This window comes from Numida meleagris, chromosome 4 (assembly GCF_002078875.1).
Source record: "Numida meleagris isolate 19003 breed g44 Domestic line chromosome 4, NumMel1.0, whole genome shotgun sequence".
In the NCBI taxonomy this organism is placed as follows: Eukaryota; Metazoa; Chordata; class Aves; order Galliformes; family Numididae; genus Numida; species Numida meleagris.
The window spans coordinates 72,015,898-72,028,402 of NC_034412.1; the positions used below are offsets into that span (position 1 = coordinate 72,015,898).

A 12,505-nucleotide genomic window follows, 5' to 3' on the forward strand; every position below is an offset into this window, starting at 1 on the left:
GAGGAGGAGCGGGAGGAGGAGGAGGAGGAGGAGGAGGAGGAGGAGGAGGACGAAGGCAGGGATTAGCGCTGGGCCGGCTGGCGCAGAGGCGCGGCTGAGCGCTCCGGCGGGAGCTCAGGGCCCTGCGGCCCGTGCAGGGGCGGGAGGAGCGGAGATGCGGCTGCTCCCGCCGCGCCGTTAAAGCTGCCGGTCACTCGCCCGCGGGAGGAGGAGGAAGGAGGGCGGCGAGCTCCTTCCTCCTCGTTGCGCCGCGGGGCGCGGGCAGGCCTTCCTCCCGCTCATCCCAGCCCCGAGCTGGAGCCGCCGCCGCCCCCTCTGCCTTCCTGCGCTCTTCCCACCATGAGCGGGGCCGTTTTCACCTCGTAAAGATGGCGGTGAGGGATCGCTGCAACCTTTAGACTAATGACTGTCAGAAACATCGCCTCCATCTGTAATATGGTGAGTGCCGGCGGGCGGGGCGGTACGGCAGCCCCCGGGGGCAGGCCTGCTGGGGACGGCGGAGGGACGGCGGGGGCTGCCCGGGGGCGCCGGGAGAAGGAGGAGGAGGAGGAGGAGGAGGAGGAGGCGGCGGGGAACCGGGCGGGCTACGCCGGGGAGCGGCCAAGGCCCGGCGGGCCGTCCCGGGGAGGGACGGCGGCACCGACGGGAGCGGGGCTGACCCCGGCCGACGCACGTTGAAGACGGAGCCGCAGCCGTCTCCCCTTCCTCCTCTTCGCTCTTCCTCTTCCTGCCCCAAGAACGCTGCTAAGGAACCCCGGAGGTCGGCTCTGAATGCATACCCTCTCAGTGAGCTCGCTAAATCCCTCCGGGCAGGCACTCTGCGGGCTCTGCGGCCAGCAGCCCCCGAGGAATGCACGGAACGGAGTGTTCTGGTGTAAGAGGCTTTAGTCCCGAGGCTGGGGGCTGCTTTAGGAAGTCTCAGCTTTAGCTGCTGTCAGGGTTTTTCTCGGACTGCTGTTTGCAAAAGACTCTCAAAGCACTTGACTTTCTCTAACTCGCACTGCGTAATTAGGAAGAAATAAGGAAATATTAATATTTTTGCTTGTTATGTTCAGGCTTTGCCACTCCTATCCCAGGAATAGTTGAAAGGACCATTTCTTCACTGTGCCTAGATCTGCTTACAGTCCTGACTCTACTGACTCAGAGCATCGGGTTGGTTTTGGATTTCTAAAACTTCTTGGTGGGGGAGAGCTTGAAGTACATCGGTTGAAGGTTTATTAATGCACTGAGATGGTAGTACACTTGCCAAAGACTTGAGTGAGTGCTAAGCACAACCGTGGAAACAGTAGAGAAGCCAATTGCTGCACATTTTGTTGGTTTAGTCTGTATTTTTCCCCCTTATTTCCAGGTTCTTCAAGAGCAGCTCCACACAGTTGCCAGCTTCCCTCCATGTGGTGCCCCAGCATGCCTTGTGCTGGCAATGCCACACATACCATTCAGCTGCCCTGGAGAACAGAGCCTGCCTCCGGGGTAAGGCAGCGGGCACAGCCCGGAGGCCCAGCTCCCGCGGGTCGGCAGGGCTGGGGAGGGAGCGCGGGGTGTGAGCTGCTCCCTTCTGTGGCAATGGCAGCTTTTCACTGCTCTTAACATCTTCCAGTCCTGTGGGTCAAGGATACTGCAACAAGCACTGCATGAAGGGGAGCTGGAGGCTGTTAGATGGTTGTAAGGCTTTAGCACTGGCTTAAAGTTTTAGGAGCTCCATGATTTCTCTCGTGTGCTTCAGGCATGCGCTTGCATATGGTACGCTTCTCCCAAAACCTGCACAGACAGAGTGAAACCGCTGGGCTTATTCTAAAGGTGTGCTGCTCAGATGCTGCCATTAGCTCGTGCAAAAGTGGCATGTTGGAAACGGAGAGACCAAAGGGAAGCATTAAAGTCTCAGGCAAAAATGCATACAAGGGCTCATTCTTCAAGACAATTCTGGCTCATCATATCAGTGCTGAGACAGAGGGTGAGGTTGGTTTAATAGTAATGATGCTTCAGAGCTGTGTGTTCCTTAGGTTGTATGTATGTGGCTTTTAGAGGTGTCATGTTATACCGGTCACACTCAGTGTTCTCTGCATAACCCAAAGGATTATTAACTCATTTTAGGATACAAAAGCTGGGATTTTCAGAAAGTTAAAGGAATCTGGGTCTATAAGATAAACATAAAATAAACTATTGAAAGTACAAATAACGCTGCATTATGGCTCCTCTGAAGATGAGCCTGCTTAGATAAGGTGGTGAACTGTAAGAGCAGGTGGGACATCTCTCCATAAGAATGGGACTTAGGAAGGTTAGAGTTATACAAGCAAACCTTTTGTTTGTATAAACTATTTTTGCAGTTCTAGATTGACAGAGGGCATCTGTAGAAATCTACCAAAGACCTATATTCCCCGATCCTGTTTCTGCATTATAACACAGTGCTTGAAGAACTGAGCCACTCACAGTCTGTGGCTAAGAAATAGGCAAAGCAAGTATAGTGAAACAACGGAAGCCAGGACAGTTTTTAACTTGCTTGCAAAGGAGATCCAGTACTGTATATTCACTGGATAAACTCCCATATGCTGACGGAAACACAGTAGGAGCTAACCAGTAAGAAAAAGAGGTTTGCCCCTTCCACTTGGCATATGTATTTGTAACATATATTGAAATGCACAACTTCTAAACTTAAAATTACTTTGTTGTCTTTTCCCAGTTTGCCCCCACAGTTAAAATTACAATAGCATTAGTTATTCACTGACTAGGTTAACAAAGCCAACGAGCTAAAATTACTTCTGCTGGGGCTAGATGACGACAAATGCACCTCTACATGAAGGAATTGGTGTTGCTCACATGTGGGCACAGTGGCCACCCTCACTGAGATGGAGATCCGGCTCCCAAGAAGCTCCTCTTAGTGCCTTGCAGACACTGGGAGGTCATCTGCTAGGGCTGTATGCTGGCTGGCCACAGCAGGAGGTCTGCAATGGGCAGTTATCAGCTTTGGGTTTGAGCAGATGCAGTAGAAGTGAAGAAGTATAAGATATGTTGAAGAAACTCTCTTAGAAGGAATACCAGCACCCTGTGCTGTGTCAGCCTTTTAGGCTCTAGGCATGAACTAGGGGTGTGTTTCTAGCCCCTAGCATACTGTAATCCTCTTTGGTATTGTTTTTGTGAGACATCCCAGGCAACTCAAGTACAGAATGTTGGTTCAAATGTAGAGAGGCATGCTGTTATTTTAAGGTTGTTGCTCGCTGAAATCCCCTGCAGTATATTTCTGTGTTTATGAGATTTTGATATAGCCTTGAGTTCATGCAGCAGCTGTGGCCTGGGGAATGTTACTGTTACACGCAGAGAACAGGATCTAACCATTTCAGAATGTACTGACGTATTTTTGCAAAGACTGCTAACAAGATCTGTGGGCCACGTTTCTCCTAAATACTTTTTAGAGTTCTGCTGAAAACAGATATTAGTTTCCCCTTTCATCATTTCATAAGAGTATTTCAAATAATCTGATCTGCACTTCAGCATGCCCCACCAAATTGATGAACAGTACATTTTACACACGCTTGGATAGCTTCTGACACAAAATGTCTTCTGAGATACCTTACAGTTGCTCTCAGTGGATGTTATATAGACATTCTTTTAAAAAATGTTTCAGTTTAATAAAGGAAAATAAATTGCTACATCTGAAAATATTAATACAGACAGTTCAAGCAATGTGATTTTAGAAAAGCGTGCAATTTCAGTATGGCCTACAGAAAGTATAGAAATGAAATACGACAAATACAGAGAATGTCAAGTCTAATTACTGTAGCATCTTCATGAAGTAATGAAAAACTTGAGAGTATGGCTGGCAAATGAGTACCAGAGTGACAAATGAAAAGTGTTCTTTCCACCAGAATTCCAGGAAAGATACTTCCAGTATTAGAGGAGAATATGTGAAGTGGGAAACATCCTACTGTAATGAGAGGGACTGCCTTTCACGCGTACTGCTTTTATGGCAAAAGTGGTCATCATGCAACTCCTCGTTGTTTAGAAGATGGTAAGCGCACTAAGACAATTCATAACAATTCGCGTTCTACAGTGTAGTATATCTTTAGTTGCATATAGTCACCGGCTTCAAGTTGCTGAATTAAGAGCAAACCAGTGTTTATGCTAAACACTTTAGAAAAGGAACCTTTTAGTTACAGCTCAGTAAGGCTGAGTGAGTCTGAACTGTGGAAAAAAATGGAATAAAAGCTGACTCCAGGCCCTGACAAACTGTGTGTGGCAGGCGAGTGCCACTCAGAAGGTGAGATTCTGAGGGGCTTGAAGAGTCACCGGTCTGTGGAGTGTAAACTATGGCAAATTAGAGAAGTAGTCAGCAAAATCTCCTCTGCTGATCTTCATCTAGCCTCATTAATCTGTCCTTGGCTGGCTGTTTGGGTGATACACTTCTGTACATTTATGTACATTATGTACACCCAGTTCCACAGTGTATCAGTACCTTTGAGGAACAAATAACCTTCCATCCCCACCATCAAAGCTCCGTTATGAACATACTCTTGGGTGTGCTCAGACTTTGCAGAAAAGGCTGCTGTGCTGATGTTTTCAAGCCAGTTGTTACTGGATATTGTGGTTACTACATTTGATTTCACTATTAATCATTTAATAATAATTGCATCCGAACTGTCATAAAACTACAAAGTCCCTGGCTGCTCACTGAAATTCCATGTGATAAACCTGTATGCGTCTGGCCTATGTCTGTCTATCCCGAAGGCTTGTGGTGACAGTGACTTCTTCATATCTCTAGGCAGTCTATCCCAATGATTCAGCATCCTTATGACTAGAATGCTTCCTAATGTCTTACCTGAATTTACGTTACCATAATGTGAATTTCCCACTTCCCATTGTGTTCACCCTTGAGACGAAGAACAGACTAATTCCTTTTTGTAAAACCTGTGATGTGTTTGAGAATATTCTCATGCCCTGCCTCAGTCTTTTCTATCTTATACAACATGACCCTGTTCAGCCCTTTTTACAAGTCATTTTCCTCTAGGGTTAAGTTTTTCATTTTTATTGACTTCCTTTGATCTCTCTCCAGTGGCATTTGTCTTCCGCGAAACCTAGCACCCAAACCTGGCCACAAGGTCCCGTCTGAAGTCTTACCAGTGACAAGTTAAACTGGAAAGTTTAAGAAGTTTTTAGGGCCCTGTCTGTAAGAACTTCATTATGTTGTCATTTTTAAATAGTGCAGAATGGTTAATGTTTATTCATCTAGATAATACACTTTAGTCTCCAGACATTGCTGCTTGTTTGTTCTCAGGACTATTAGCTTAGCTGTCTCTCATTCTGTATACGTGCAGATGATTCATCTCTTCCTGTATGGAAGTATGTATCTTTAGGGTATGTATCTTTACTTGTCTTAGCTGAATTTCAACCATTTTCAGAGCATTTCTCTAATGGGTCAAAAAATCATTTTGAATTCTAAGCCTGTCTGTCCTCCAGCATATCTGCAGCCTTCATAATTCATGTTATAATGAGATCTAATGAAGATATTCTGTCTTCTGTCCTCCAAGTTAACAAAGAGTACTCCAGCTGAGGCAGCTGTGATGAAGTCTAGAAGATGCCTTACCTTTAAAATGCTCCACGAGTGTCATCACAGTGGCCCAGGCAAAAGTGCTGTTGAAGAAATTACAGGCTGTGAGCAAACCTCAGTTTCTTTTTCATTTATAAGGCTGTATAGAGTCTATTTGTTCTGAAGAGCAAATGGGGAAAAAATAATTATTGCTAGCTGTTCCAGGAAAAAGCCCAAGTGCCACTAATCCAAGAACAAATAAACTAAGAAAGGAGACAGACTTATAAGAGAATACTGAATTGCAGTTTGGTAAATGTTGCCTAATTATGGAAACTTTAAAGGTCAATTTTTAAAATTACTTGTGGATTTAAGTACGGAACTTCCAGCTCTTCACTAGAACCTTGCATCCAATACTTGTCCTTTAAGGCATGTAAGACAGAGTGCCTTAAAAATCTTGGAAAAAGTATTCAAGTGATTCAGGATTTTTAGGCCTCGTTTTTTTTTTTTTTTTTTTTCTGTTTCTTCGTAACAACACAATGAAAGAGGTGAAGTTATTCATGGTGTATGCAATATGTACATTCATGATTGGAGACAGTTCAGTGCATCCAGCAAAAAAACTGAGTCAGACAACTCCATTCAAGCTAGTAGAATTTGTCTTCATGGTCAGACAACTCTAAGGAAAATATACACAATTTATTGTTTTAAATCATCCTTCTTCCAAAAACCTGTTCGCATACTGACTTTCAGGTCTGTCTGTATCCTTTTACTATTTACTATAATACCCTCTGTTTTTCATGGCACCCTCTCTTTCCTCTTTTATCCCTTGGCAACAAGAACTCAAAATAGCTGTTCTGAAGGAACAATAAAAAGTTTCTTTGCAGGAAAAGAAAGCTAATCTGGCTACATTAAACCACTTTTTGTTACTTAAACTTTTAAAAATTACAAAAATGTTTCAAGTTTGACATTTCACGTATGTGAATTTTGAAGGAGGTGTCTTCAGGTATTCCAGTTTCTCACCATACCTTTCTGGAAGTCAAGGTTGTCCCTGAGGGTAGTCTAGGTCCTACGCTGAGTGTATGTGATATGTCCGTTGAGAACTGTTGCATAAATATTGCCCAGTGTGATCTCTCTCACTCTTCTCTTACTGTCTTTGCGTTGTTCCTGGGAAACAAGTTAGGATTTTCTTTACCATTGCTTCCTCTCTTTCCAGTAATTTGTCACTGCCATTTGTTGATCAGGGGGCCTTCCATATCTTTCTGTACCTTTCCTTTCCCTCCCATTCTATATGCTGTGCCTTCCAAAATTCTGAAACTCAGGCTGCCTGGCCCTAAAGCTGTCTCTATTTTTGTTCTAATTTCTCTTCTACCAGCTCCAGCATCACCCTTAGTTTGTTTTAAGTCTTCAGTTTCTTTCTCCAGGAAACAACTCTATTTCTAGCACGTTGATTTCACTTTGCTTGAATACTAAGAAAAAGAATATCTAGTTCACGGCTGTGTCTCTACTCTGAAGCTTTTCTTTGCCATCTTTTGTTAATCTCTTGTTCTTTATATACTTGTTAAATATCTGCTTTCACACTTCAACTTTTGTGTGCCTTTTGTCTTATTGTGTTTAGATTTTCTTGTGAACAAGATATTTCTTGTTTCTTACTTTGGATTTTCTTTTTTGATGGTTATTTAGATTGCATTTCTGTTTATTGGGCAAACAGCAATGTAATAAGTTTTTTTACAGGTGACTTAGGAAATTTTCCAATTTCTTTACTGCACTCCTTTGCTTTAAATGAAGCACATATATATTCCTAGAAAGTTACTGACACATTTATAGCTCTATCAGAATATAAATTAGGTCTGATTTGCTGTATTGAGTTAGCAGCATCTTTCAGTTTGGCACTATTTAATTTCTCATCCTCTGTAGAAAAATTGTATTTAGGCTATTTTGCTTTGTATGATGTAATGATCTAATGTGATGTGGGTTCTTTCACTGTTTTTGTTTTGTTTTATTTTCCCTGCACTGTTCTTTTGTATATATGCTAATGTCCAAAGGAACAGGAGGGGATTTTTTTATTATTATTTATTTATTTTTTTACTTAATCTGTTTTATATGATGTAAAGTACAAGTTAAACTCTTAGCAATATTATCACAGAATCACAGGGGTTGGAAGGGACTGCTGGAGATCATCCAGTCCAACCCCCAGATAAGGAGACTCCATGGCTGTTCTGGGCAGCCTGTTCCAGTAAAAGTAAATATTTTCCTCATGTTCCCATGGAACTTCCCGTGTTCCACTTTGTGCCCGTTGTCTCTTGTCCTGCCACTGGGAGACACCAAAAAGAGCCTGGTCCCATCCATTTGATACCTGTCCTTTAGAGTTTGAGCAGTTTTTCACTTGCAGAAGTGACCAAAGTTACTTACTGGGCCTGGGAACAAGGACAATCATGCTTAAAACACCATGTAAATAGTCATGGTTGAATATTGCTATAGATAGACCACACACACACATTTAACACAGCTCTAATAAGATTTTTCTAGCTTAAGTCTGGCTTGGGTATACAGTTTCTGGTTTACTTGGGTTAGAATATTTCCAACCATTCCTTGTACTATCGTATCAAATGTTTTTAAGAGCTTTTGTATGTCAATTGTGTAACACATAGAAATTAATGTTGTGAACAATGGTTTGAGTTTACTTAAAAGTCTGTCAAGATTTTTTTCTTTCCTTTATAGAATAAATGTATCTTGCTTTGAAGGAGAGGTTTCCTTCCCTACTCTCATTTTTCTGTAAATTTAACATACATTCTTGGACTTTGGTATAAGAAGGTACAACTCCTGGTGAAGTCAGTGGAGTTCTGACTGCTTATCCAAGGACTGCATTTAGCTCCCGAGTTTCACTGGGAGACGGACAGAGTGCTTCATTATGCATTTGCAACAGCCAAGGCCTGGTTTTTCAGTGATAATTTTGTTTGGCAAATCCTAGCTTTTGCTGTTTCTCTCAATATGTTCAAGACAATTTAAATGTTAATAAAGATTCGTTGGAACCAACTGGTATCCTTTGAAGTAAGAAACCTAAGCCTGGGGAAAAATAAAGGGGTAATGGAGGAGCAACTGGTTGGCAGAGCACTTGTATTCTGCTAACAGCATAGGCTAACTCATGTCCTGTAAAACAGTAGGAGGTTACTTCTGAGAGGCATTATTTCCCTTGAATTCTAGAGGGAGAGTTTTTTCCAGCATGGAAAAGTCTTCCTGCAGAACTGAAAACAAACAAACAAACCCACATCCATTTTCATTCTTAATTTAGAGAACTTAATTTGAGTGCTAAATGTATAATTGAAGAAAATCTTTGCATTGGTTTGAATGCTGTACGATGAGTTTATATGAGGATGGTTTTCTTCAGGAGTTGCGTTGATCTTCTGTATTCAGATTTTTCTCCAGCCAGGGCTTTGATTACACCAGCAGCTGTTTGCTTTGCTGTTAGTATCAGATAGGCAAACGTCTATCAGTTTCCTCCCTCATGGGAACTCAGATGCTTTGCTGAATGTATGCATTTTTGGCAAGGCTGCCTCTCCAAGCAAAAAAACCTGATCCTCATATGGAACTTACATAATTATCACACTGTCATCTCGGTTGAAACTTAGCCAGCAATGGCTTTGTACAGATCCTTCCTTCTCTGAGTTTCTCACTGAGGCTTAGTAGAGTCCTCCAAGGACACGCAACATATTTCTTAAGCTTTTTGTGGAGCCTTGTGCAGGTGAATTGCTATGGTCTCAAAGGGAATAAATGGGAAATACCATACATCTGGTCTAAGAAATAAGCTCTGTGCTTGTAAGAGAAAGGAAGAGACTGGAAAGAGATTTGATAAGGGTTTATGAAACACAGAAGCTTTAGAGCTTTTCTGGAAGCTGCCAACTTGAAGGAGCTTCTTTACTTTCAAGGCTTACAGGTTCATAAGGAGCACCAGTGCTGGGTTTCACACCACTGATTCTGCTGAGTAAAATCATCTTCTTTTGATGGACTGACGTGAAATAATCTAATAGCGCAAGCAGTGTTAAGCAATGTTGATATTAGGTACAGGAAGGAAATACAAGTCGGATGTTGAAAAGAAACACCAGAATTACTGAATCTGATTAACACAGAATTTAAAAATTTGTAACAGATGAGCTCTCTGGGCCAATATTGAACAAACCTCAGGAACACAGGACATTTCAGAGCACTAGGGAAAAATGCTGCATGTAATTTTTTTTATTCCGAATAGAGTCAGGATGCACTTGTGTAAATAAAATTTGATGTCAACCTCAGAAAAAAACTTCCAAAAATGAGTATGGGAGGCAGCTGCTAAAGAGCAGAAGGATAATGAAGTTTTACATGTTGGCATCTTTGTGGTGGTGGTTTATATGTTGTAAAGAAAGTCAGCCAACTGTGCCATTCTTATGTGATGTAAATTACAAAGGCTTAACGTATTAATACTTCCTACTGCAGAGCAAGTTCAGTAAGGAAACAACTCTCTGATGTCAGTAATGCAATTATCAGACAGATTGAAAAGTGGCTAACTGATAGATCTTGAATAATCATACACAGGGAATACTTCTCCAAATGCAGCATTTTTATTGAAGTCCTGCAGAGATCTGCATGTTTATAGAGTAGCTAGGGTTGACAGCACTGGCATTGGCAGCAATGTACCCTGTTAGCTCAGTGATCTAAGCTTGTTAAAAATAGGCACTTACGCACAGCAAAACTACAGGTAACACACACAGAAGTAGTGATTGTATTTACAGACCAGTAGCTGTGAAAGCAACTTTACTGTTGAAATGAAGACACAGCTGAACATAATTTGAGGCTCTGACTAAGGAGTGTGGCAGTGCTTGGACTTACACAACTTTCAATGTTAGAACAAAATACCACATGTATTATGCTTGCTTTTAATGTCTGTGCTGCTCTTATTAGAATGAGGTGCTGTTCTGGAGCCCAGGTTTTGTTAAAGGCCTCTGACAAATTAGGAGGGATGCAGAAAAGTTTCAGTTATGTTTAGAAAACCTGCTCAACATCTAAAACTGGTTTATCCAAGATAACTTTAGAAGCCAAGTATCTTTATGAGACAAGAGTGTAATGGGATCCAGCTGGTCGAGTACAAAAAATGAAATAAGGCAGAGGTGTGCGGGGGGAGAACCACTGTTGCTGTGACCTGTTCACTTCAAGTCAGTCATCATCAGAGTGCCCAGGTCAGGCCAGCTCCACTACCTAGAACTGCAAATATTTGTGTTGGCTCAGGTGACTGTTGTGCTTGGCCATTAGTAGGGTAGAGTTATCTTGGCTAATTGTAACCAAAAGGAAAAGTGCATTTCTATCTTGATGTCTGTGACTTAATTTTAGAATTTTAATTGTTTCCATTAATTCTTCCCTCTTTCCTTAGGGCACCAATGCCTCTGCTCTGGAAAAAGACATTGGCCCAGAGCAGTTTCCCATCAATGAACACTACTTTGGATTGGTCAATGTAAGTACCATTTTCAATGGACAAACCCTATATAGAAGTATTGTTTTGATGTTATTTGAGCCGTACTTTTTTTTTCATCCCCAATCCTGCTCTAAGGCAGGATTGCCTTGTTTTGAAAAAGTGCTGTTCGTGTTCCAGTTTTTGGCAAAATGAGCTGCAAAATTGTTTCAAGATGTTTTGAAGAGATCTTCTTACTCCCCAGAGAAAACAGTTTAGTGTTCTATGAATGTTTCCAGTGGTTAGCACTCACAATTGATGAAGCTAAAAGTCTATTTTACCTATAAAATGTGAGGGACAGTCTTTTTAATTTTTGGTAGAAAGTGAATGAAGTACGTACAAGTATAGACGCGGTGATCTCTGAGGTCTCCCACTGAGCACTAAGGTGGACCCTAGCAGGAATGTATTGATGTATGGAAGCAAGTTTAAAGAGATCCACTACAACAAATATATTTCTTAGAAGTGGAGTTTTTACTTTATATCCTAGTCAATTTAGAACACCATAGTTTTGTGTGTTTTCCTATGCAGTATTGGGGTGGGTGTAGAAACATATTCCTAAAGCAGCTGCCTGGAAAAATGGCTGTGTCACAGAAGGCAGATGTTAAGTAGTTTCTTGTGAGGTACAGAGATTAAGATCGTTTTTGCTTTTACATGGCAGTTTGGGAACACCTGCTACTGTAACTCCGTGCTGCAGGCATTGTACTTTTGCCGGCCATTTCGGGAAAATGTGTTATCATACAAGGCCCAGCAGAAAAAGAAGGAAAATCTCTTGACTTGCCTGGCAGATCTTTTCCACAGCATTGCTACTCAGAAGAAGAAAGTTGGAGTTATTCCACCAAAGAAGTTCATATCAAGGTTAAGAAAAGAGAATGGTAAGTGTGAAACTGGAATCCTCTTAGATATCTGTAAGCTGATTAGGGAAATCTAAATATTGGGCAATGTGGTCATATTAGTCAGATGTTCAGGTTAGGTCTGTAAATTACTTTTAGCGCTTTTTTGGTTTTAGATATTAATATTATAGTATCTGTTACGTAGTATTATACTTAAAATAGCTATGTCAGGTATCCTAAGTTCTCAGAGGTGATGATTTAGTGCGTGGTATGACAGACCACCCTGAGCAGTGAGCTAGGGCTGGGAAGAGGGTGGCATTCTGCTCCAGGTTTTTCCTTACCTTTAATGGGGCATGGCAGAGAGAAGCACTGTGGGCAGCTGGCAGTATCAAAGCTGCGTGGCCTATTAGGGCTACAGGATTTACAAGCCCAAAACACCCTGGAGGACAGGAAACTGGGGGTTTCTCAGTGGGCTGTGCATCAACCACTGCTGTTGTTCTTAGAAGCAGTGGGCACAGTCTGACTTTGCGAAACATCAGGCCCTTTTTGAGCACCACATTGGCAACAGCATATGCCTGATTTTGTAGTGTTTCTTCCCAAGGGATGGGTGGAATGTCTTGAAATAAGGAAGCCTACCACGCAGTTCCTTTTCAGCCTGGATTCGTATCAGTGTGGGCGTTGTAC

At 42.2% G+C, this 12,505-nt stretch overlaps 1 protein-coding gene across 3 annotated transcripts in view; it reads left to right on the forward strand.

Annotated features, from left to right (window-relative positions):
* The window catches only part of USP46 (ubiquitin specific peptidase 46), a 28,626-nt gene continuing 16,156 nt past the window's right edge, over positions 36 to 12,505 (forward strand). Inside the window, exons 1-4 of one of the 3 annotated variants that reach the window (XM_021395323.1) lie at positions 36 to 438; positions 1,349 to 1,470; positions 10,914 to 10,994; positions 11,650 to 11,863. In XM_021395323.1, coding sequence (XP_021250998.1) covers positions 1,390 to 1,470; positions 10,914 to 10,994; positions 11,650 to 11,863 — 376 coding nt within the window. In that variant the 5' untranslated portion in view covers positions 36 to 438; positions 1,349 to 1,389. Of the gene's footprint in view, positions 439 to 1,348; positions 1,471 to 3,860; positions 4,004 to 10,913; positions 10,995 to 11,649; positions 11,864 to 12,505 lie in introns of those variants that run through there. The other 2 variants (XM_021395325.1, XM_021395324.1) reach the window with 2 other exon arrangements.